At 48.1% G+C, this 26,236-nt stretch overlaps 1 protein-coding gene across 1 annotated transcript in view; it reads left to right on the forward strand.

Moving 5' to 3' along the window:
• The window catches only part of LOC116362656 (ras GTPase-activating protein 3), a gene marked incomplete at its 3' end in the record, with an annotated part of 95,784 nt that overhangs the window by 46,506 nt on the left and 23,042 nt on the right, over positions 1–26,236 (forward strand). Inside the window, 3 exon segments of the mRNA XM_031816712.1 lie at positions 13,315–13,418; positions 17,414–17,508; positions 19,952–20,028. Of these exon segments, the coding sequence (XP_031672572.1) occupies positions 13,315–13,418; positions 17,414–17,508; positions 19,952–20,028 (276 nt within the window).

Here is a 26,236-nt window from a genome sequence, read left to right on the forward strand (position 1 = left end):
CAAGCAATGCAGGTGTAGAAGCACAGTGGCTAGGAAAAGCCAGCTACCCCAGGCTGCTACCTCAGCCTGCTACCCCAGGCTGCTACCTTAGCCAGCTACCCCAGGCTGCTACCTTAGCCAGTTACCTCAGCCAGCTACCCCAGGCTGCTACCTTAGCCAGTTACCTCAGCCAGCTACCCCAGGCTGCTACCTTAGCCAGTTACCCCAGGCTGCTACCTTAGCCAGCTACCCCAGGCTGCTCTTAGCCAGCTACCCCAGGCTGCTACCTTAGCCAGTTACCCCAGGCTGCTACCTTAGCCAGTTACCCCAGGCTGCTACCTTAGCCAGCTACCCCAGGGTGCTACCTTAGCCAGTTACCCCAGGCTGCTACCTTAGCCAGCTACCCCAGGCTGCTACCTTAGCCAGTTACCACAGGCTGCTACCTTAGCCAGTTACCCCAGGCTGCTACCTTAGCCAGTTACCCCAGGCTGCTACCTTAGCCAGCTACCACAGGCTGCTACCTTAGCCAGTTACCCCAGGCTGCTACCTTAGCCAGTTACCCCAGGCTGCTACCCCAGGCTGCTACCTTAGCCTGCTACCCCAGGCTGCTACCTTAGCCAGCTACCCCAGGCTGCTACCTTAGCCAGTTACCTCAGCCAGCTACCCCAGGCTGCTACCTTAGCCAGTTACCTCAGCCAGCTACCCCAGGCTGCTACCTTAGCCAGTTACCCCAGGCTGCTACCTCAGCCAGCTACCCCAGGCTGCTACCTTAGCCAGCTACCCCAGGCTGCTACCTTAGCCAGCCCAGGCTGCTACCTTAGACACCTACCCCAGGCTGCTACCTTAGCCAGTTACCCCAGGCTGCTACCTTAGCCAGTTACCCCAGGCTGCTACCTTAGCCAGCTACCCCAGGCTGCTCTTAGCCAGCTACCCCAGGCTGCTACCATAGCCAGTTACCCCAGGCTGCTACCTTAGCCAGCTACCCCAGGCTGCTACCTTAGCCAGTTACCTCAGCCAGCTACCCCAGGCTGCTACCTTAGCCAGTTACCTCAGCCAGCTACCCCAGGCTGCTACCTTAGCCAGTTACCCCAGGCTGCTACCTCAGCCAGCTACCCCAGGCTGCTACCTTAGCCAGCTACCCCAGGCTGCTACCTTAGCCAGCCCAGGCTGCTACCTTAGACACCTACCCCAGGCTGCTACCTTAGCCAGTTACCCCAGGCTGCTACCGTAGCCAGTTACCCCAGGCTGCTACCTTAGCCAGCTACCCCAGGCTGCTCTTAGCCAGCTACCCCAGGCTGCTACCATAGCCAGTTACCCCAGGCTGCTACCTTAGCCAGTTACCCCAGGCTGCTACCTTAGCCAGCTACCCCAGGCTGCTACCTTAGCCAGTTACCCCAGGCTGCTACCTTAGCCAGTTACCCCAGGCTGCTACCACAGCCAGCTACCCCAGGCTGCTACCTTAGCCAGTTACCCCAGGCTGCTACCTTAGCCAGCTACCACAGGCTGCTACCTTAGCCAGTTACCCCAGGCTGCTACCTTAGCCAGTTACCTCAGCCAGCTACCCCAGGCTGCTACCTTAGCCTGCTACCCCAGGCTGCTACCTTAGCCAGCTACCCCAGGCTGCTACCTTAGCCAGTTACCTCAGCCAGCTACCCCAGGCTGCTACCTTAGCCAGTTACCTCAGCCAGCTACCCCAGGCTGCTACCTTAGCCAGTTACCCAAAGGCTGCTACCTCAGCCAGCTACCCCAGGCTGCTACCTTAGCCAGCTACCCCAGGCTGCTACCTTAGCCAGCCCAGGCTGCTACCTTAGACAGCTACCCCAGGCTGCTACCATAGCCAGTTACCCCAGGCTGCTACCTTAGCCAGCTACCCCAGGCTTCTACCATAGCCAGCTACCCCAGGCTGCTACCTTAGCCAGTTACCCCAGAGTGCTACCTTAGCCAGTTACCCCAGGCTGCTACCTTAGCCAGCTACCCCAGGCTGCTACCACAGCCAGCTACCCCAGGCTGCTACCTTAGCCAGTTACCCCAGAGTGCTACCTTAGCCAGTTACCCCAGGCTACTACCTTAGCCAGTTACCCCAGGCTGCTACCTTAGCCAGGTACCCCAGGCTGCTACCTTAGCCAGTTACCCCAGGCTGCTACCTTAGCCAGTTACCCCAGGCTGCTACCTTAGCCAGTTACCCCAGGCTGCTACCTTAGCCAGTTACCCCAGGCTGCTACCTTAGCCAGCTACCACAGGCTGCTACCTTAGCCAGTTACCCCAGGCTGCTACCTCATCCAGTTACCCCAGGCTGCTCTTAGCCAGTTACCCCAGGCTGCTACCTTAGCCAGCTACCCCAGGCTGCTCTTAGCCAGTTACTCCAGGCTGACCCAGGAGAGAACGCCCCTGTCTGTAGAGACAAGGAGAGAACGCCCCTGTCTGTAGAGACAAGGAGAGAACGCCCCTGTCCGAAGAGACAAAGAGAGAACGCCCCCTGTCTGTAGAGACAAGGAGAGAACGCCCCTGTCCGAAGAGACAAAGAGAGAACGCCCCTGTCTGTAGAGACAAGGAGAGAACGCCCCTGTCCGAAGAGACAAAGAGAGAACGCCCCCTGTCTGTAGAGACAAGGAGAGAACGCCCCTGTCTGTAGAGACAAGGAGAACACCCCCTGTCTGAAGAGACAAGGAGAGAACGCCCCTGTCTGTAGAGACAAGGAGAGAACGCCCCTGTCTGAAGAGACAAGGAGAGAACGCCCCTGTCTGTAGAGACAAGGCGAGAACGCCCATGTCTGTAGAGACAAGGAGAGAACGCCCCCTGTCTGTAGAGACAAGGAGAGAACGCCCCCTGTCTGTAGAGACAAGGAGAGAACACCCCTGTCTGTAGAGACAAGGAGAGAACGCCCCTGTCTGTAGAGACAAGGAGAGAACGCCCGCTGTCTGTAGAGACAAGGAGAGAACGCCCCCTGTCTGTAGAGACAAGGAGAGAACGCCCCTGCCTGTAGAGACAAGGAGCGAACGCCCCCTGTCTGTAGAGTCAAGGAGAGAACACCCCCTGTCTGAAGAGACAAGGAGAGACAAGGAGAGAACGCCCCTGTCTGAAGAGACAAGGAGAGAACGCCCCCTGTCTGTAGAAACAAGGAGAACACCCCCTGTCTGAAGAGACAAGGAGAGAACGCCCCCTGTCTGTAGAAACAAGGAGAACACCCCCTGTCTGAAGAGACAAGGAGAGAACGCCCCTGTCTGTAGAGACAAGGAGAGAACGCCCCCTGTCTGTAGAGACAAGGAGAGAATGCCCCCTGTCTGTAGAGACAAGGAGAGAACGCCCCCTGTCTGTAGAGACAAGGAGAGAACGCCCCCTGTCTGTAGAGACAAGGAGAGAACGCCCCTGTCTGAAGAGACAAGGAGAGAACGCCCGTCTGTAGAGACAAGGAGAGAACGCCCCTGTCTGTAGAGACAAAGAGAGAACGCCCCTGTCTGTAGAGACAAGGAGAGAACGCCCCCTGTCTGTAGAGACAAGGAGAGAATGCCCCTGTCTGAAGAGACAAGGAGAGACCGCCCCTGTCTGTAGAGACAAGGAGAACACCCCCTGTCTGAAGAGACAAGGAGAGAACGCCCCCTGTCTGTAGAGACAAGGAGAGAACGCCCCCTGTCTGTAGAGACAAGGAGAGAACGCCCCCTGTCTGTAGAGACAAGGAGAGAACGCCCCCTGTCTGTAGAGACAAGGAGAGAACGCCCCTGTCTGAAGAGACAAGGAGAGAACACCCCTGTCTGTAGAGACAAGGAGAGAACGCCCCTGTCTGTAGAGACAAAGAGAGAACGCCCCTGTCTGTAGAGACAAAGAGGGGACGCCCCCTGTCTGAAGAGACAAGGAGAGAACGCCCCCTGTCTGTAGAGACAAGGAGAGAATGCCCCTGTCTGAAGAGACAAGGAGAGACCGCCCCTGTCTGTAGAGACAAGGAGAACACCCCCTGTCTGAAGAGACAAGGAGAGAACGCCCCCTGTCTGTAGAGACAAGGAGAGAACGCCCCTGTCTGAAGAGACAAGGAGAGAACGCCCCTGTCTGTAGAGACAAGGCGAGAACGCCCCTGTCTGTAGAGACAAGGCGAGAACGCCCCCTCTCTGTAGAGACAAGGAGAGAACGCCCCTGCCTGTAGAGACAAGGAGCGAACGCCCCCTGTCTGTAGAGTCAAGGAGAGAACACCCCCTGTCTGAAGAGACAAGGAGAGACAAGGAGAGAACGCCCCTGTCTGAAGAGACAAGGAGAGAACGCCCCCTGTCTGTAGAAACAAGGAGAACACCCCCTGTCTGAAGAGACAAGGAGAGAACGCCCCCTGTCTGTAGAAACAAGGAGAACACCCCCTGTCTGAAGAGACAAGGAGAGAACGCCCCTGTCTGTAGAGACAAGGAGAGAACGCCCCCTGTCTGTAGAGACAAGGAGAGAATGCCCCCTGTCTGTAGAGACAAGGAGAGAACGCCCCCTGTCTGTAGAGACAAGGAGAGAACGCCCCCTGTCTGTAGAGACAAGGAGAGAACGCCCCTGTCTGAAGAGACAAGGAGAGAACGCCCGTCTGTAGAGACAAGGAGAGAACGCCCCTGTCTGTAGAGACAAAGAGAGAACGCCCCTGTCTGTAGAGACAAGGAGAGAACGCCCCCTGTCTGTAGAGACAAGGAGAGAATGCCCCTGTCTGAAGAGACAAGGAGAGACCGCCCCTGTCTGTAGAGACAAGGAGAACACCCCCTGTCTGAAGAGACAAGGAGAGAACGCCCCCTGTCTGTAGAGACAAGGAGAGAACGCCCCCTGTCTGTAGAGACAAGGAGAGAACGCCCCTGTCTGAAGAGACAAGGAGAGAACGCCCCTGTCTGTAGAGACAAGGAGAGAACGCCCCTGTCTGTAGAGACAAAGAGAGAACGCCCCTGTCTGTAGAGACAAAGAGGGGACGCCCCCTGTCTGAAGAGACAAGGAGAGAACGCCCCCTGTCTGTAGAGACAAGGAGAGAATGCCCCTGTCTGAAGAGACAAGGAGAGACCGCCCCTGTCTGTAGAGACAAGGAGAACACCCCCTGTCTGAAGAGACAAGGAGAGAACGCCCCCTGTCTGTAGAGACAAGGAGAGAACGCCCCTGTCTGAAGAGACAAGGAGAGAACGCCCCTGTCTGTAGAGACAAGGCGAGAACGCCCCTGTCTGTAGAGACAAGGCGAGAACGCCCCCTCTCTGTAGAGACAAGGAGAGAACGCCCCCTGTCTGTAGAGACAAGGAGAGAACACCCCCTGTCTGTAGAGACAAGGAGAGAACGCCCCTGTCTGTAGAGACAAGGAGAGAACGCCCCTGTCTGTAGAGACAAGGAGAGAACGCCCCCTGTCTGTAGAGACAAGGAGAGAACGCCCCTGCCTGTAGAGACAAGGAGCGAACGCCCCCTGTCTGTAGAGTCAAGGAGAGAACGCCCCCTGTCTGCGTGTGTCTTCCACTCTGTGTATCCGTTAGCGATGATGCTAATGAGAAGTCTAATGGTAGATAGAGAGGCTTCTGTAAAAACCTTGTCAGTTCACTACACAGTCTCCTCTGCTGACCTGACAGAAAGATAGCAGCATCATTTGCATCTGTCCAGGAGGTATTTGTTTTGCAAATTCTACCGTCACTTGTGCGCTAGAAAAACACAGATTAACACAGCCTCTAGCTAGCCTCTTCTCTTGCTAGACTTTTGCTAGCCTCTGCTCTTGCTAGCCTTTTGCTAGCCTCTTCTCTTGCTAGCCTTTTGCTAGCCTCTGCTCTTGCTAGCCTTTTGCTAGCCTCTTCTCTTGCTAGCCTTTTGCTAGCCTCTACTCTTGCTAGCCTTTTGCTAGCCTCTACTCTTGCTAGCCTTTTGCTAGCCTCTACTCTTGCTAGCCTTTTGCTAGCCTCTGCTCTTTCTAGCCTCTTGCTAGCCTCTTCTCTTGCTAGCCTCTTCTCTTGCTAGCCTCTTCTCTTGCTAGACTCTTACTAGCCTCTTCTCTTGCTAGCCTTTTGCTAGCCTCTTCTCTTGCTAGCCTCTTCTCTTGCTAGCCTCTTGCTAGCCTCTTCTCTTGCTAGCCTCTTGCTAGCCTCTTCTCTTACTAGCCTCTTCTCTTCCTAGCCTCTTCTCTTGCTAGCCTCTTCTCTTCCTAGCCTCTTCTCTTGCTAGCCTCTTCTCTTGCTAGCCTCTTCTCTTGCTAGCCTCTTCTCTTGCTAGCCTCTTATCTTGCTAGCCTCTTCTCTTGCTAGCCTCTTCTCTTACTAGCCTCTTCTCTTGCTAGCCTCTTCTCTTTCTAGCCTCTTCTCTTACTAGCCTCTTCTCTTGCTAGCCTCTTCTCTTTCTAGCCTCTTCTCTTGCTAGCCTCTTCTCTTGCTTGTCTCTTCTCTTGCTTGCCTCTTCTCTTGCTAGCCTCTTCTCTTGCTAGCCTCTACTCTTGCTAGCCTTTTGCTAGCCTCTACTCTTGCTAGCCTTTGCTAGCCTCTACTCTTGCTTGCCTCTACTCTTGCTAGCCTTTTGCTAGCCTCTACTCTTGCTAGCCTTTTGCTATCCTCTACTCTTGCTTGCCTCTACTCTTGCTTGCCTCTTCTCTTGCTAGCCTCTACTCTTGCTAGCCTTTTGCTATCCTCTACTCTTGCTAGCCTTTTGCTAGCCTCTACTCTTGCTTGCCTCTACTCTTGCTTGCCTCTTCTCTTGCTAGCCTCTTCTCTTGCTAGCCTCTACTCTTGCTAGCCTTTTGCTAGCCTCTACTCTTGCTAGCCTTTTGCTAGCCTCTTCTCTTGCTTGCCTCTACTCTTGCTAGCCTTTTGCTAGCCTCTACTCTTGCTAGCCTTTTGCTAGCCTCTACTCTTGCTAGCCTTTTGCTAGCCTCTGCTCTTTCTAGCCTCTTTCTAGCCTCTTCTCTTGCTAGCCTCTTCTCTTGCTAGCCTCTTCTCTTGCTAGCCTCTTCTCTTGCTAGCCTCTTACTAGATACACGTTGGAAATAAAGAGCAACTACCTCAAACATGGTCTCCTAATGTGGTTTAAACATGGTTGTGGACTAAGAACATCTGATGTGGTTTAAACATTGTTGTGGACTAAGAACATCTGATGTGGTTTAAACATGGTTGTGGACTAAGAACATCTGATGTGGTTTAAACATGGTTGTGGACTAAGAACATCTAATGTGTTTTAAACATGGTTGTGGACTAAGAACATCTGATGTGGTTTAAACATGGTTGTGGACTAAGAACATCTAATGTGGTTTTTTGTCTATTAATATTAACACGTGTGATTTTGAGGGAGAAATTCCTGAAATAAACTGGGGAAATCGGAAACCTAGAAAAACAAGATGGAGAAAATGACATTTGGGAAGAACTAAATGGAATCAGACAGTAAATAACCTGTTTGTATTCTATAGGGCCAGACATATGGGTGTCTGTGTGTGTGTGTCACTGTGTGTGTGTGTGTCACTGTGTGTGTGTGTGTCACTGTGTGTGTCTCTGTGTGTGTGGGTGTCTGTGTGTGTGTGTGTGTATGTCTGTGTGTGTGTGTATGTCTGTGTGTGTGTCACTGTGTGTGTCTCTGTGTGTGTGGGTGTCTGTGTGTGTGTGTCACTGTGTGTGTCTCTGTGTGTGTCTCTGTGTGTGTGTGTGTGTGTGTGTGGGTGTCTGTGTGTGTGTGTCTGTGTCTGTGTGTGTGTGTCTCTGTGTGTGTGGGTGTGTGTGTCTGTGTGTGTGTCTCTCTGGGTGTGTGTGTCTCTGTGTGTGTGTGTGTGTCTGTGTCTGTGTGTGTCTCTGTGTGTGTGGGTGTGTGTGTCTGTGTGTGTGTCTCTCTGGGTGTGTGTGTCTCTGTGTGTGTGTGTGTGTGTGTGTGTGTGTGTGTCTGTGTCTGTGTGTGTGTCTAATAGAATATAACATTGAGGAAGGTATGTTCAATGTAGATGATCCCTCAGCTACCCTGGCTTGTTCAATGTAGATGGTCCCTCAGCTCACAGCTACCCTGGCTTGTTCAATGTAGATGGTCCCTCAGCTACCCTGGCTTGTTCAATGTAGATGGTCCCTCAGCTACCCTGGCTTGTTCAATGTAGATGGTCCCTCAGCTCACAGCTACCCTGGCTTGTTCAATGTAGATGGTCCCTCACCTCACAGCTACCCTGGCTTGTTCAATGTAGATGGTCCCTCAGCTCACAGTTACCCTGGCTTGTTCAATGTAGATGGTCCCTCAGCTACCCTGGCATGTTCAATGTAGATGGTCCCTCACCTCACAGCTACCCTGGCTTGTTCAATGTAGATGGTCCCTCAGCTACCCTGGCATGTTCAATGTAGATGGTCCCTCAGCTACCCTGGCATGTTCAATGTAGATGGTCCCTCAGCTACCCTGGCATGTTCAATGTAGATGGTCCCTCAGCTACCCTGGCTTGTTCAATGTAGATGGTCCCTCAGCTACCCTGGCTTGTTCAATGTAGATGGTCCCTCACCTCACAGCTACCCTGGCTTGTTCAATGTAGATGGTCCCTCAGCTCACAGCTACCCTGGCTTGTTCAATGTAGATGGTCCCTCAGCTCACAGCTACCCTGGCTTGTTCAATGTAGATGGTCCCTCAGCTCACAGCTACCCTGGCTTGTTCAATGTAGATGGTCCCTCAGTTACCCTGGCTTGTTCAATGTAGATGGTCCCTCAGTTACCCTGGCTTGTTCAATGTAGATGGTCCCTCAGCTACCCTGGCTTGTTCAATGTAGATGGTCCCTCAGCTACCCTGGCATGTTCAATGTAGATGGTCCCTCAGCTCACAGTTACCCTGGCTTGTTCAATGTAGATGGTCCCTCAGCTCACAGTTACCCTGGCTTGTTCAATGTAGATGGTCCCTCAGCTACCCTGGCATGTTCAATGTAGATGGTCCCTCAGCTCACAGCTACCCTGGCTTGTTCAATGTAGATGGTCCCTCAGCTCACAGTTACCCTGGCTTGTTCAATGTAGATGGTCCCTCACCTCACAGCTACCCTGGCTTGTTCAATGTAGATGGTCCCTCAGCTCACAGCTACCCTGGCTTGTTCAATGTAGATGGTCCCTCAGCTCACAGCTACCCTGGCTTGTTCAATGTAGATGGTCCCTCAGCTCACAGTTACCCTGGCTTGTTCAATGTAGATGGTCCCTCAGCTACCCTGGCTTGTTCAATGTAGATGGTCCCTCAGCTCACAGCTACCCTGGCTTGTTCAATGTAGATGGTCCCTCAGCTCACAGCTACCCTGGCTTGTTCAATGTAGATGGTCCCTCAGCTCACAGCTACCCTGGCTTGTTCAATGTAGATGGTCCCTCAGCTCACAGCTACCCTGGCTTGTTCAATGTAGATGGTCCCTCAGCTCACAGTTACCCTGGCTTGTTCAATGTAGATGGTCCCTCAGCTACCCTGGCTTGTTCAATATAGATGGTCCCTCAGCTCACAGCTACCCTGGCTTGTTCAATGTAGATGGTCCCTCAGCTCACAGCTACCCTGGCTTGTTCAATGTAGATGGTCCCTCAGCTACCCTGGCTTGTTCAATGTAGATGGTCCCTCAGCCACCCTGGCTTGTTCAATGTAGATGGTCCCTCAGCTCACAGCTACCCTGGCCTGTTCAATGTAGATGGTCCCTCAGCCACCCTGGCTTGTTCAATGTAGATGGTCCCTCAGCTCACAGCTACCCTGGCTTGTTCAATGTAGATGGTCCCTCAGCTACCCTGGCTTGTTCAATGTAGATGGTCCCTCAGCTACCCAGGCTTGTTCAATGTAGATGGTCCCTCACCTCACAGCTACCCTGGCTTGTTCAATGTAGATGGTCCCTCAGCTACCCTGGCTTGTTCAATGTAGATGGTCCCTCAGCTACCCTGGCTTGTTCAATGTAGATGGTCCCTCAGCTCACAGCTACCCTGGCTTGTTCAATGTAGATGGTCCCTCAGCTCACAGTTACCCTGGCTTGTTCAATGTAGATGGTCCCTCAACTACCCTGGCTTGTTCAATGTTGATGGTCCCTCAGCTCACAGCTACCCTGGCTTGTTCAATGTAGATGGTCCCTCAGCTCACAGTTACCCTGGCTTGTTCAATGTAGATGGTCCCTCAGCTCACAGCTACCCTGGCTTGTTCAATGTAGATGGTCCCTCAGCTCACAGTTACCCTGGCTTGTTCAATGTAGATGATCCCTCAGCTACCCTGGCTTGTTCAATGTAGATGGTCCCTCAGCTCACAGCTACCCTGGCTTGTTCAATGTAGATGGTCCCTCAGCTCACAGCTACCCTGGCTTGTTCAATGTAGATGGTCCCTCAGCTCACAGCTACCCTGGCTTGTTCAATGTAGATGGTCCCTCAGCTCACAGCTACCCTGGCTTGTTCAATGTAGATGGTCCCTCAGCTCACAGCTACCCTGGCTTGTTCAATGTAGATGGTCCCTCAGCTCACAGCTACCCTGGCTTGTTCAATGTAGATGGTCCCTCAGCTACCCTGGCTTGTTCAATGTAGATGGTCCCTCAGCTACCCTGGCTTGCTCAATGTAGATGGTCCCTCAGCTACCCAGGCTTGTTCAATGTAGATGGTCCCTCACCTCACAGCTACCCTGGCTTGTTCAATGTAGATGGTCCCTCAGCTACCCTGGCTTGTTCAATGTAGATGGTCCCTCAGCTACCCTGGCTTGTTCAATGTAGATGGTCCCTCAGCTCACAGCTACCCTGGCTTGTTCAATGTAGATGGTCCCTCAGCTCACAGTTACCCTGGCTTGTTCAATGTAGATGGTCCCTCAGCTCACAGCTACCCTGGCTTGTTCAATGTAGATGGTCCCTCAGCTCACAGTTACCCTGGCTTGTTCAATGTAGATGGTCCCTCAACTACCCTGGCTTGTTCAATGTAGATGGTCCCTCAGCTCACAGCTACCCTGGCTTGTTCAATGTAGATGGTCCCTCAGCTCACAGCTACCCTGGCTTGTTCAATGTAGATGGTCCCTCAGCTCACAGCTACCCTGGCTTGTTCAATGTAGATGGTCCCTCAGCTCACAGCTACCCTGGCTTGTTCAATGTAGATGGTCCCTCAGCTACCCTGGCTTGTTCAATGTAGATGGTCCCTCAGCTCACAGCTACCCTGGCTTGTTCAATGTAGATGGTCCCTCAGCTACCCTGGCTTGTTCAATGTAGATGGTCCCTCAGCTACCCTGGCTTGTTCAATGTAGATGGTCCCTCAGCTCACAGCTACCCTGGCTTTTTCAATGTAGATGGTCCCTCAGCTACCCTGGCTTGTTCAATGTAGATGGTCCCTCAGCTCACAGCTACCCTGGCTTGTTCAATGTAGATGGTCCCTCAGCTCACAGTTACCCTGGCTTGTTCAATGTAGATGGTCCCTCAGCTACCCTGGCTTGTTCAATGTAGATGGTCCCTCAGCTCACAGCTACCCTGGCTTGTTCAATGTAGATGGTCCCTCAGCTCACAGCTACCCTGGCTTGTTCAATGTAGATGGTCCCTCAGCTCACAGTTACCCTGGCTTGTTCAATGTAGATGGTCCCTCAGCTCACAGCTACCCTGGCTTGTTCAATGTAGATGGTCCCTCAGCTACCCTGGCTTGTTCAATGTAGATGGTCCCTCAGCTCACAGCTACCCTGGCTTGTTCAATGTAGATGGTCCCTCAGCTACCCTGGCTTGTTCAATGTAGATGGTCCCTCAGCTCACAGCTACCCTGGCTTGTTCAATGTAGATGGTCCCTCAGCTACCCTGGCTTGTTCAATGTAGATGGTCCCTCAGCTACCCAGGCTTGTTCAATGTAGATGGTCCCTCACCTCACAGCTACCCTGGCTTGTTCAATGTAGATGGTCCCTCAGCTACCCTGGCTTGTTCAATGTAGATGGTCCCTCAGCTCACAGCTACCCTGGCTTGTTCAATGTAGATGGTCCCTCAGCTACCCTGGCATGTTCAATGTAGATGGTCCCTCAGCTCACAGTTACCCTGGCTTGTTCAATGTAGATGGTCCCTCAGCTCACAGCTACCCTGGCTTGTTCAATGTAGATGGTCCCTCAGCTCACAGTTACCCTGGCTTGTTCAATGTAGATGGTCCCTCAACTACCCTGGCTTGTTCAATGTAGATGGTCCCTCAGCTCACAGCTACCCTGGCTTGTTCAATGTAGATGGTCCCTCAGCTCACAGTTACCCTGGCTTGTTCAATGTAGATGGTCCCTCAGCTACCCTGGCTTGTTCAATGTAGATGGTCCCTCAGCTCACAGCTACCCTGGCTTGTTCAATGTAGATGGTCCCTCAGCTCACAGCTACCCTGGCTTGTTCAATGTAGATGGTCCCTCAGCTACCCTGGCTTGTTCAATGTAGATGGTCCCTCAGCTACCCAGGCTTGTTCAATGTAGATGGTCCCTCACCTCACAGCTACCCTGGCTTGTTCAATGTAGATGGTCCCTCAGCTACCCTGGCTTGTTCAATGTAGATGGTCCCTCAGCTCACAGCTACCCTGGCTTGTTCAATGTAGATGGTCCCTCAGCTACCCTGGCATGTTCAATGTAGATGGTCCCTCAGCTCACAGTTACCCTGGCTTGTTCAATGTAGATGGTCCCTCAGCTCACAGCTACCCTGGCTTGTTCAATGTAGATGGTCCCTCAGCTCACAGTTACCCTGGCTTGTTCAATGTAGATGGTCCCTCAACTACCCTGGCTTGTTCAATGTAGATGGTCCCTCAGCTCACAGCTACCCTGGCTTGTTCAATGTAGATGGTCCCTCAGCTACCCTGGCTTGTTCAATGTAGATGGTCCCTCAGCTCACAGCTACCCTGGCTTGTTCAATGTAGATGGTCCCTCAGCTCACAGTTACCCTGGCTTGTTCAATGTAGATGGTCCCTCAGCTACCCTGGCTTGTTCAATGTAGATGGTCCCTCAGCTCACAGCTACCCTGGCTTGTTCAATGTAGATGGTCCCTCAGCTACCCTGGCTTGTTCAATGTAGATGGTCCCTCAGCTACCCTGGCTTGTTCAATGTAGATGGTCCCTCAGCTCACAGCTACCCTGGCTTGTTCAATGTAGATGGTCCCTCAGCTACCCTGGCTTGTTCAATGTAGATGGTCCCTCAGCTCACAGCTACCCTGGCTTGTTCAATGTAGATGGTCCCTCAGCTACCCTGGCTTGTTCAATGTAGATGGTCCCTCAGCTACCCAGGCTTGTTCAATGTAGATGGTCCCTCAGCTACCCAGGCTTGTTCAATGTAGATGGTCCCTCAGCTCACAGCTACCCTGGCTTGTTCAATGTAGATGGTCCCTCAGCTCACAGCTACCCTGGCTTGTTCAATGTAGATGCTTGTTAACAGATCAGCAACTTTTTTTGTGTCATTTGTAGACTAAGATTTGTTGATGTTTAATGTGTTTGTTTTTTTTCTCCTCCGCAGCCCCTTCTATGGAGAGGACTTTTATTGTGAAATCCCCCGTAGTTTCCGCCATCTGTCCTTCTACATCTTCGACAGAGACGTGTTCAGGAGGGACTCCAGCATCGGTGAGTCTGATCCTATTGATCCGACAGACCATGTCAAACACACCGCTCCCTGCTTCTCTTCTTGTGATTGGACGCTGATGAAACCCTAACATAGAAACGTCTGATCCTATTGGTCCGACAGACCATGTCAAACACACCGCTCCCTGCTTCTCTTCTTGTGATTGGACGGCTCTGCTGATGAAACCCTAACATAGAAACTTCTAATTTGGCGTTCCCACTTCCGGGTTTTCAGACAAACAGGAAGCTAGATTGATTTAGCCGTATCCCTGAAAAGGTTATTGGTAACTCGGCTAAGCTTAATGAGACCCAGGTGTTTACCGGTCTGTTTAGGCGGTGATTGGCTGTGCTGCGTTGGTTCCCGTGGTAACAGCCAAAAAGGAGGCTGTGGGAACAGCAGGAATGTTCATCATTGTTCTGATGTGCAGATGCAGCTTTCAGGTCAGCAGCCAAACAAACTGTTTTTCTGCAGGTCTGCAGTATTCTGAGAGAGAGAGAGAGAGAGAGAGAGAGAGAGAGAGAGAGAGAGACAGAGAGAGACAGAGAGAGAGAGAGACAGAGAGAGACAGAGACAGAGAGAGAGAGAGAGAGAGAGCGAGAGAGAGACAGAGAGAGACAGAGAGAGACAGAGAGAGCGAGAGAGAGAGCGAGAGAGAGAGAGAGAGAGAGAGAGAGACAGAGAGAGACAGGGACAGAGAGAGACAGAGACAGAGAGAGACAGAGAGAGAGAGCGAGAGAGAGACAGAGAGAGACAGGGACAGAGAGAGACAGAGACAGAGAGAGACAGAGAGAGAGAGCGAGAGAGAGACAGAGAGAGAGAGAGAGAGGGAGAGAGAGAGAGACAGACAGACAGAGAGAGACAGAGAGAGACAGAGAGAGAGAGAGACATAGAGAGACAGAGAGAGAGAGAGACAGAGAGAGAGAGACAGAGAGAGAGAGAGAGAGAGAGAGACAGAGAGAGAGACAGAGAGAGACAGAGAGAGAGAGAGAGAGAGAGAGAGAGAGAGAGAGAGAGAGAGAGAGAGACAGAGAGAGAGAGAGACAGAGAGAGACAGAGAGAGAGAGAGACAGAGAGAGACAGAGAGAGAGACAGAGAGAGAGAGACAGCGAGAGAGAGACAGAGAGAGAGAGAGAGAGACAGAGAGAGAGAGACAGAGAGAGAGACAGAGAGAGACAGAGAGAGAGAGAGAGAGAGACAGAGAGAGACAGAGAGAGAGACGAGACAGAGAGAGAGAGCGAGAGAGAGACAGAGAGAGACAGGGACAGAGAGAGACAGAGACAGAGAGAGACAGAGAGAGAGAGCGAGAGAGAGACAGAGAGAGAGAGAGAGAGGGAGAGAGAGAGAGACAGACAGACAGAGAGAGACAGAGAGAGAGAGAGACATAGAGGACAGAGAGAGAGAGAGACAGAGAGAGAGAGACAGAGAGAGAGAGAGAGAGAGACAGAGAGAGAGACAGAGAGAGACAGAGAGAGAGAGAGACATAGAGAGACAGAGAGAGAGAGACAGAGAGAGAGAGAGAGAGAGAGGAAGAGAGAGAGACAGAGAGAGAGAGAGAGAGAGAGAGAGACAGAGAGACAGAGAGAGACAGGAGAGAGAGAGACAGAGAGAGACAGAGAGAGACAGAGAGAGAGAGAGACAGAGAGAGAGACAGAGAGAGAGACAGAGAGAGAGAGAGAGAGCAGAGAGAGAGAGACAGAGCAGAGAGAGAGAGAGACAGAGAGAGAGAGAGAGAGGACAGAGAGAGAGAGAGAGAGAGAGAGAGAGAGAGAGAGAGAGAGAGAGACAGAGAGAGAGAGAGAGAGAGACAGAGAGAGAGAGAGAGAGACAGAGAGAGAGAGAGAGAGAGAGACAGAGAGAGAGAGACAGAGAGAGAGAGAGAGAGAGACAGAGAGAGAGAGAGAGAGAGAGAGAGAGAGACAGAGAGAGAGAGAGAGAGAGAGACAGAGAGAGAGAGACAGAGAGAGACAGAGAGAGACAGAGAGAGAGAGAGAGAGAGAGAGAGAGACAGAGAGAGAGATAGAGAGAGACAGAGAGTCAAATGTCTGCTGTTTGCTGATGATCTGGTGCTTCTGTCACCAACCAAGGAGGGCCTACAGCAGCACCTAAATCTTATGCACAGATTCTGTCAGACCTGGGCCCTGACAGTAAATCTCAGTAAGACCAAAATAATGGTGTTCCAAAAAAGGTCCAGTCACCAGGACCACAAATACAAATTCCATCTCGACACCGTTGCCCTAGAGCACACAAAAAACTATACATACCTTGGCCTAAACATCAGCACCACAGGTAACTTCCACAAAGCTGTGAACGATCTGAGAGACAAGGCAAGAAGGGCATTCTATGCCATCAAAAGAAACATAAATTTCAACATACCAATAATCAGTCATAGAGCCCATTGCCCTTTATGGTTGTGAGGTCTGGGGTCCGCTCACCAACCAAGACTTCACAAAATGGGACAAACACCAAATTGAGACTCTGCACGCAGAATTCTGCAAAAATATCCTCCGTGTACAACGTAGAACACCAAATAATGCAGAGCAGAATTAGGCCGATACCCACTAATTATCAAAATCCAGAAAAGAGCTGTTAAATTCTACAACCACCTAAAAGGAAGCGATTCACAAACCTTCCATAACAAAGCCATCACCTACAGAGAGATGAACCTGGAGAAGAGTCCCCTAAGCAAGCTGGTCCTGGGGCTCTGTTCACAAACACAAACACACACTACAGAGCCCCAGGACAACAGCACAATTAGACCCAACCAAATCATGAGAAAACAAAAAGATAACTACTTAACACATTGGAAAGAATTAACAAAAAAACTGAGCAAACTAGAATGCTATTTGGCCCTACACAGAGAGTACACAGCGGCAGAATACCTGACCACTGTGACTGACCCAAAATTAAGGAAAGCTTTGACTATGTACAGACTCAGTGAGCATAGCCTTGCTATTGAGAAAGGCCGCCGTAGGCAGACTTGGCTCTCAAGAGAAGACAGGCTATGTGCTCACTGCCCACAAAATGAGGTGGAAACTGAGCTGCACTTCCTAACCTCCTGCCCAATGTATGACCATATTAGAGAGACATATTTCCCTCAGATTACACAGATCCACAAAGAATTCGAAAACAAATCCAATTTTGAAAAACTCCCATATCTACTGGGTGAAATTCCACAGTGTGACATCACAGCAGCAAGATTTGTGACCTGTTGCCACGAGAAAAGGGCAACCAGTGAAGAACAAACACCATTGTAAATACAACCCATATTTATGCTTATTTATTTTATCTTGTGTCCTTTAGCCATTTGTACATTGTTAGAACACTGTATATATATATAATATGACATTTGTAATGTCTTTACTGTTTTGAAACTTCTGTATGTGTAATGTTTACTGTTAATTTTTGTTGTTTTTCACTTTATATATTCACTTTGTATGTTGTCTACCTCACTTGCTTTGGCAATGTTAACACATGTTTCCCATGCCAATAAAGCCCTTGAATTGAATTGAATTGAATTGAGAGGAGATAGAGAGAGGAGATAGAGAGAGAGGAGATAGAGAGAGGAGATAGAGAGAGAGGAGATAGAGAGAGAGAGAGAGACAGAGATAGAGAGTGAGACAGAGAGAGAGAGAGAGAGAGAGAGACAGAGAGAGACAGAGAGAGAGAGAGACAGAGAGAGAGAGAGGGATAGTTAGAAAGAGAGAAGAGAAGGGCCATGGAGGTGGTCTCGTGTGGAATAGATTCTCAACTGCCTTGGATCAATGTACATTATATTATGTGTTTGTGAGAAATTAAGGTCTGTCTGTCCGTCCGTCTGTCTGACTGCAGCTCTAATTCTGCTCTGACACAGGTGTGCAACATGTGTGTGTGTTGTACCTAATTTTGCTGTGTGTGTGTGTGTGTGTGTGTGTGTGTGTGCGTGTGTGTGTGTGTGTGTGTGTGTGTGTGTGTGTGTGTGTGTGTGTGTGTGTGTGTGTGTGTGTGTGTGTGTGTGTAGGTAAGGTAGCAGTGAAGAAAGAAGACCTCCAGAGGTATCATGGTAAAGACACCTGGTTCCCTCTGAGACACGTCAGCGCAGACTCAGAGGTTCAGGTCTGTAGGACGGAGAACACACACACACACAAACACACACACACACACACACAATCTTTTAATCTTCTGCGTAGGTCATCTATTTTGTTGTCACAAGATGGCACGTTTGCTAGCAGAATGGAAGGAAGTGGAGGTTTATTCGATCGCCTACGAATTCTCAGAAGGCAGCCCGTCCACATAGACCCCCCCATGCAGTTCATACCACATTCACCCCCCCATGCAGTTCATACCACATTGACCCCCCCATACATTTCATACTACATTGACCCCCCCCATACAGTTCATACCACATTGACCCCCCATACAGTTCATACCACATTGACCCCCCCATACAGTTCATACCACATTGACCCCCCATACACTTCATACCACATTGACCCCCCCATACAGTTTATTCCACATTGACCCCCCCCCATACAGTTCATACCACATTGACCCCCCATGCAGTTCATACCACATTCACCCCCCCCATACAGTTCATACCACATTGACCCCCCCCCATACAGTTCATACCACATTGATCCCCCCATACAGTTTATTCCACATTGACCCCCCCCATACATTTCATACCACATTGACCCCCCCCATACAGTTCATACCACATTGACCCCCCCCATCACCATACAGTTCATACCACATTGACCCCCCCATACAGTTCATACCGCATTGACCCCCCCCATGCAGTTCATACCACATTGATCCCCCATACAGTTCATACCACATTCACCCCCCATACAGTTCAAACCACATTGACCCCCCCCATGCAGTTCATACCACATTGACCCCCCCCCCATACATTTTATTCCACATTGACCCCCCCATGCAGTTCATACCACATTGACCCCCCCCATCACCATGCAGTTCATACCACATTCACCCCCCATACAGTTCAAACCACATTGAACCCCCCCCATACAGTTCATACCACATTGATCCCCCATACAGTTTATTCTACATTGACCCCCCCATACATTTCATACCACATTGACCCCCCCATACAGTTCATACCACATTGACCCCCCCATGCAGTTCATACCACATTGACCCCCCATACAGTTCATACCACATTGACCCCCCATACAGTTCAGACCACATTGACCCCCCCATACAGTTCAGACCACATTGACCCCCCATACAGTACCACATTTACCCCCCCATACAGTTCATACCACATTGACCCCCCATACAGTTCATACCACATTGACCCCCCCATACAGTTCATACCACATTGACCCCCCATACAGTTCAGACCACATTGACCCCCCCATACAGTTCAGACCACATTGACCCCCCATACAGTACCACATTTACCCCCCCATGCAGTTCATACCACATTGATCCCCCCATACAGTTCATACCACATTGACCCCCCCCATACAGTTCATACCACATTGACCCCCCCATACAGTTCATACCACATTGACCCCCCCATACAGTTCATACCACATTGACCCCCCATACAGTTCATACCACATTGACCCCCCCATGCAGTTCATACCACATTGACCCCCCCATGCAGTTCATACCACATTGATCCCCCCATACAGTTCATACCACATTGACCCCCCCCATCACCATACAGTTCATACCACATTGACCCCCCCCATACAGTTCATACTACATTGACCCCCCCCCCCATACAGTTCATACCACATTGACCCCCCCATACAGTTCATACCACATTGACCCCCCCATCACCATACAGTTCATACCACATTGACCCCCCCCCATACAGTTCATACCACATTGACCCCCCCCATACAGTTCATACCACATTGACCCCCCATACAGTTCATACCACATTGACCCCCCCATGCAGTTCATACCACATTGACCCCCCCATACAGTTCATACTACATTGACCCCCCATACAGTTCATACCACATTCACCCCCCCATACAGTTCATACCACATTGACCCCCCCCATACAGTTCATACCACATTGATCCCCCCCATACAGTTCATACCACATTGACCCCCCCCATACATTTCATACCACATTGACCCCCCCCATACATTTCATACCACATTGACCCCCCATACAGTTCATACCACATTGACCCCCCATACAGTTCATACCACATTGACCCCCCATATAGTTCATACCACATTGACCCCCCATACACTTCATACCACATTGACCCACAGTAACATCTGATAACCATGTGTATGTGACCAATAACATCTGCTAACCATGTGTATGTGACCAATAAGATTTGATAACCATGTGTATGTGACCAATAAGATCTGCTAACCATGTGTATGTGACCAATAAGATCTGATAACCATGTGTATGTGACCAATAGGATTCGATTTGATAACCATGTGTATGTGACCAATAAGATCTGATAACCATGTGTATGTGACCAATAGGATTTGATAACCATGTGTATGTGACCAATAGGATTCGATTTGATAACCATGGTAACACTGTGTTTCTCAGGGAAAGGTCCACATAGAGCTGCGTCTCAGTGAGGTCATCACAGACAGCGGAGTCGTCTGTCATAAACTGGCCACACGGTGAGTACAACACACCTCAGTGATTCCAGTCCCCGTCATCAAACCCTTCCCCGTTGAGACGCGTCAGGCTACAACGATACGGCTGTTCTACAGATGTCTGTGTGAGCGTGCGCACATGTGAGTGTGTTGTTGTGTGGTGGGGTTTTGTGTGTTTTTGTGTGTGTGTGGGCGGTTTGTGTATGTGTGTTAGCGGGCGCGTGTTTGTGGAAATGGGTGTGTTTTGGATTTGTGTCCTTGGAATGTGTGTGTGTTGTTATGTGTTGGATTGGAATGAGTCCTATTCTCTGTTGGAATGAGTCCTATTCTCTGTTGGAATGAGTCCTATTCTCTGTTGGAATGGAATGAGTCCTATTCTCTGTTGGATTGGAATGAGTCCTATTCTCTGTTGGAATGAGTCCTATTCTCTGTTGGATTGGAATGAGTCCTATTCTCTGTTGGAATGAGTCCTATTCTCTGTTGGAATGGAATGAGTCCTATTCTCTGTTGGATTGGAATGAGTCCTATTCTCTGTTGGAATGAGTCCTATTCTCTGTTGGATTGGAATGAGTCCTATTCTCTGTTGGAATGAGTCCTATTCTCTGTTGGAATGAGTCCTATTCTCTGTTGGAATGGAATGAGTCCTATTCTCTGTTGGATTGGAATGAGTCCTATTCTCTGTTGGATTGGAATGAGTCCTATTCTCTGTTGGATTGGAATGAGTCCTATTCTCTGTTGGATTGGAATGAGTCCTATTCTCTGTTGGATTGGAATGAGTCCTATTCTCTGTTGGATTGGAATGAGTCCTATTCTCTGTTGGATTGGAATGAGTCCTATTCTCTGTTGGAATGAGTCCTATTCTCTGTTGGATTGGAATGAGTCCTATTCTCTGTTGGAATGAGTCCTATTCTCTGTTGGAATGAGTCCTATTCTCTGTTCTATAGGAAAGAGTCCTATTCTCTGTTGGAATGAGTCCTATTCTCTGTTCTATTGGAATGAGTCCTATTCTCTGTTCTATTGGAATGAGTCCTATTCTCTATTGGAAAGAGTCCTATTCTCTGTTGGAATGAGTCCTATTCTCTGTTGGAATGAGTCCTATTCTCTATTGGATGAGAATGAGTCCTATTCTCTGTTCTATTGGAATGAATCATATTCTCTATTGGAATGAGTCCTATTCTCTGTTGGAATGAGTTCTATTCTCTGTTCTATAGGAACGAGTCCTATTCTCTGTTGGAATGAGTCCTATTCTCTGTTGGATGGGAATGAGTCCTATTCTCTGTTCTATTGGAATGAGTCCTATTCTCTGTTCTATTTGAATGAGTCCTATTCTCTGTTGGAATGAGTCCTATTCTCTGTTGGAATGAGTCCTATTCTCTGTTCTATAGGAAGGAGTCCTATTCTCTGTTGGATGGGAATGAGTCCTATTCTCTGTTCTATTGGAATGAGTCCTATTCTTTGTTCTATTTGAATGAGTCCTATTCTCTGTTGGAATGAGTCCTATTCTCTGTTGGAATGAGTCCTATTCTCTGTTGGATGGGAATGAGTCCTATTCTCTGTTCTATTGGAATGAGTCCTATTCTCTGTTCTATTTGAATGAGTCCTATTCTCTGTTGGAATGAGTCCTATTCTCTGTTGGAATGAGTCCTATTCTCTGTTCTATAGGAATGAGTCCTATTCTCTGTTCTATTGGAATGAGTCCTATACTCTGTTGGAATGAGTCCTATTCTCTGTTGGAATGAGTCCTATTCTCTGTTCTATAGGAAGGAGTCCTATTCTCTGTTGGATGGGAATGAGTCCTATTCTCTGTTCTATAGGAATGAGTCCTATTCTCTGTTGGAATGAGTCCTATTCTCTGTTCTATTGGAATGAGTCCTATTCTCTGTTCTATTGGAATGAGTCCTATTCTCTATTGGAATGAATCCTATTCTCTGTTGGAATGAGTCCTATTCTCTGTTGGAATGACTCCTATTCTCTATTGGATGGGAATGAGTCCTATTCTCTGTTCTATTGGAAACGAGTCCTATTCTCTGTTCTATAGGAATGAGTCCTATTCTCTGTTGGAATGAGTCTTATTCTCTGTTCTATTGGAATGAGTCCTATTCTCTGTTGGATGGGAATGAGTCCTATTCTCTGTTCTATTGGAATGAGTCCTATTCTCTATTGGAATGAGTCCTATTCTCTGTTGGAATGAGTCCTATTCTCTGTTCTATAGGAAAGAGTCCTATTCTCTGTTGGAATGAGTCCTATTCTCTGTTCTATTGGAATGAGTCCTATTCTCTGTTCTATTGGAATGAGTCCTATTCTCTATTGGAAAGAGTCCTATTCTCTGTTGGAATGAGTCCTATTCTCTGTTGGAATGAGTCCTATTCTCTATTGGATGGGAATGAGTCCTATTCTCTGTTCTATTGGAATGAATCCTATTCTCTATTGGAATGAGTCCTATTCTCTGTTGGAATGAGTCCTATTCTCTGTTCTATAGGAACGAGTCCTATTCTCTGTTGGAATGAGTCCTATTCTCTGTTGGATGGGAATGAGTCCTATTCTCTGTTCTATTGGAATGAGTCCTATTCTCTGTTCTATTTGAATGAGTCCTATTCTCTGTTGGAATGAGTCCTATTCTCTGTTCTATAGGAACGAGTCCTATTCTCTGTTGGAATGAGTCCTATTCTCTGTTCTATAGGAATGAGTCCTATTCTCTGTTGGATGGGAATGAGTCCTATTCTCTGTTCTATAGGAATGAGTCCTATTCTCTGTTGGATGGGAATGAGTCCTATTCTCTGTTCTATTGGAATGAGTCCTATTCTCTGTTCTATTTGAATGAGTCCTATTCTCTGTTCTATAGGAACGAGTCCTATTCTCTGTTGGAATGAGTCCTATTCTCTGTTGGATTGGAATGAGTCCTATTCTCTGTTCTATAGGAATGAGTCCTATTCTCTGTTGGAATGAGTCCTATTCTCTGTTCTATTGGAATGAGTCATATTCTCTGTTGGAATGAGTCCTATTCTCTGTTCTATTGGAATGAGTCCTATTCTCTGTTCTATTGGAATGAGTCCTATTCTCTATTGGAATGAATCATATTCTCTGTTGGAATGAGTCTTATTCTCTGTTCTATTGGAATGAGTCCTATTCTCTGTTCTATTGGAATGAGTCCTATTCTCTGTTGGAATGAGTCCTATTCTCTATTGGATGGGAATGAGTCCTATTCTCTGTTCTATTGGAATGAGTCCTATTCTCTATTGGAATGAGTCCTATTCTCTGTTGGAATGAGTCCTATTCTCTGTTCTATTGGAATGAGTCCTATTCTCTGTTGGAATGAGTCCTATTCTCTGTTCTATTGGAATGAGTCCTATTCTCTGTTCTATTGGAATGAGTCCTATTCTCTATTGGAAAGAGTCCTATTCTCTGTTGGAATGAGTCCTATTCTCTGTTGGAATGAGTCCTATTCTCTATTGGATGAGAATGAGTCCTATTCTCTGTTCTATTGGAATGAATCCTATTCTCTATTGGAATGAGTCCTATTCTCTGTTGGAATGAGTCCTATTCTCTGTTCTATAGGAACGAGTCCTATTCTCTGTTGGAATGAGTCCTATTCTCTGTTGGATGGGAATGAGTCCTATTCTCTGTTCTATTGGAATGAGTCCTATTCTCTGTTCTATTTGAATGAGTCCTATTCTCTGTTGGAATGAGTCCTATTCTCTGTTGGAATGAGTCCTATTCTCTGTTCTATAGGAAGGAGTCCTATTCTCTGTTGGATGGGAATGAGTCCTATTCTCTGTTCTATTGGAATGAGTCCTATTCTCTGTTCTATTTGAATGAGTCCTATTCTCTGTTGGAATGAGTCCTATTCTCTGTTGGAATGAGTCCTATTCTCTGTTCTATAGGAACGAGTCCTATTCTCTGTTGGAATGAGTCCTATTCTCTGTTGGATGGGAATGAGTCCTATTCTCTGTTCTATTGGAATGAGTCCTATTCTCTGTTCTATTTGAATGAGTCCTATTCTCTGTTGGAATGAGTCCTATTCTCTGTTGGAATGAGTCCTATTCTCTGTTCTATAGGAAGGAGTCCTATTCTCTGTTGGATGGGAATGAGTCCTATTCTCTGTTCTATTGGAATGAGTCCTATTCTCTGTTCTATTTGAATGAGTCCTATTCTCTGTTGGAATGAGTCCTATTCTCTGTTGGAATGAGTCCTATTCTCTGTTGGATGGGAATGAGTCCTATTCTCTGTTCTATTGGAATGAGTCCTATTCTCTGTTCTATTTGAATGAGTCCTATTCTCTGTTGGAATGAGTCCTATTCTCTGTTGGAATGAGTCCTATTCTCTGTTCTATAGGAATGAGTCCTATTCTCTGTTCTATTGGAATGAGTCCTATACTCTGTTGGAATGAGTCCTATTCTCTGTTGGAATGAGTCCTATTCTCTGTTCTATAGGAAGGAGTCCTATTCTCTGTTGGATGGGAATGAGTCCTATTCTCTGTTCTATAGGAATGAGTCCTATTCTCTGTTGGAATGAGTCCTATTCTCTATTGGAATGAGTCCTATTCTCTGTTCTATTGGAATGAGTCCTATTCTCTGTTGGAATGAGTCCTATTCTCTGTTCTATAGGAACGAGTCCTATTCTCTGTTGGAATGAGTCCTATTCTCTGTTCTATAGGAATGAGTCCTATTCTCTGTTGGATGGGAATGAGTCCTATTCTCTGTTCTATAGGAATGAGTCCTATTCTCTGTTGGATGGGAATGAGTCCTATTCTCTGTTCTATTGGAATGAGTCCTATTCTCTGTTCTATTTGAATGAGTCCTATTCTCTGTTCTATAGGAACGAGTCCTATTCTCTGTTGGAATGAGTCCTATTCTCTGTTGGATTGGAATGAGTCCTATTCTCTGTTCTATAGGAATGAGTCCTATTCTCTGTTGGAATGAGTCCTATTCTCTGTTCTATTGGAATGAGTCATATTCTCTGTTGGAATGAGTCCTATTCTCTGTTCTATTGGAATGAGTCCTATTCTCTGTTCTATTGGAATGAGTCCTATTCTCTATTGGAATGAATCATATTCTCTGTTGGAATGAGTCTTATTCTCTGTTCTATTGGAATGAGTCCTATTCTCTGTTCTATTGGAATGAGTCCTATTCTCTATTGGATGGGAATGAGTCCTATTCTCTGTTCTATTGGAATGAGTCCTATTCTCTATTGGAATGAGTCCTATTCTCTGTTGGAATGAGTCCTATTCTCTGTTCTATTGGAATGAGTCCTATTCTCTATTGGAATGAGTCCTATTCTCTGTTGGAATGAGTCCTATTGTCTGTTCTATAGGAAAGAGTCCTATTCTCTGTTGGAATGAGTCCTATTCTCTGTTCTATTGGAATGAGTCCTATTCTCTGTTCTATTGGAATGAGTCCTATTCTCTATTGGAAAGAGTCCTATTCTCTGTTGGAATGAGTCCTATTCTCTGTTGGAATGAGTCCTATTCTCTATTGGATGAGAATGAGTCCTATTCTCTGTTCTATTGGAATGAATCATATTCTCTATTGGAATGAGTCCTATTCTCTGTTGGAATGAGTCCTATTCTCTGTTCTATAGGAACGAGTCCTATTCTCTGTTGGAATGAGTCCTATTCTCTGTTGGATGGGAATGAGTCCTATTCTCTGTTCTATTGGAATGAGTCCTATTCTCTGTTCTATTTGAATGAGTCCTATTCTCTGTTGGAATGAGTCCTATTCTCTGTTGGAATGAGTCCTATTCTCTGTTCTATAGGAAGGAGTCCTATTCTCTGTTGGATGGGAATGAGTCCTATTCTCTGTTCTATTGGAATGAGTCCTATTCTTTGTTCTATTTGAATGAGTCCTATTCTCTGTTGGAATGAGTCCTATTCTCTGTTGGAATGAGTCCTATTCTCTGTTGGATGGGAATGAGTCCTATTCTCTGTTCTATTGGAATGAGTCCTATTCTCTGTTCTATTTGAATGAGTCCTATTCTCTGTTGGAATGAGTCCTATTCTCTGTTGGAATGAGTCCTATTCTCTGTTCTATAGGAATGAGTCCTATTCTCTGTTCTATTGGAATGAGTCCTATACTCTGTTGGAATGAGTCCTATTCTCTGTTGGAATGAGTCCTATTCTCTGTTCTATAGGAAGGAGTCCTATTCTCTGTTGGATGGGAATGAGTCCTATTCTCTGTTCTATAGGAATGAGTCCTATTCTCTGTTGGAATGAGTCCTATTCTCTATTGGAATGAGT

The sequence above is a fragment of the Oncorhynchus kisutch genome, unplaced genomic scaffold, assembly GCF_002021735.2.
Source record: "Oncorhynchus kisutch isolate 150728-3 unplaced genomic scaffold, Okis_V2 scaffold859, whole genome shotgun sequence".
Taxonomy (NCBI): Eukaryota; Metazoa; Chordata; class Actinopteri; order Salmoniformes; family Salmonidae; genus Oncorhynchus; species Oncorhynchus kisutch.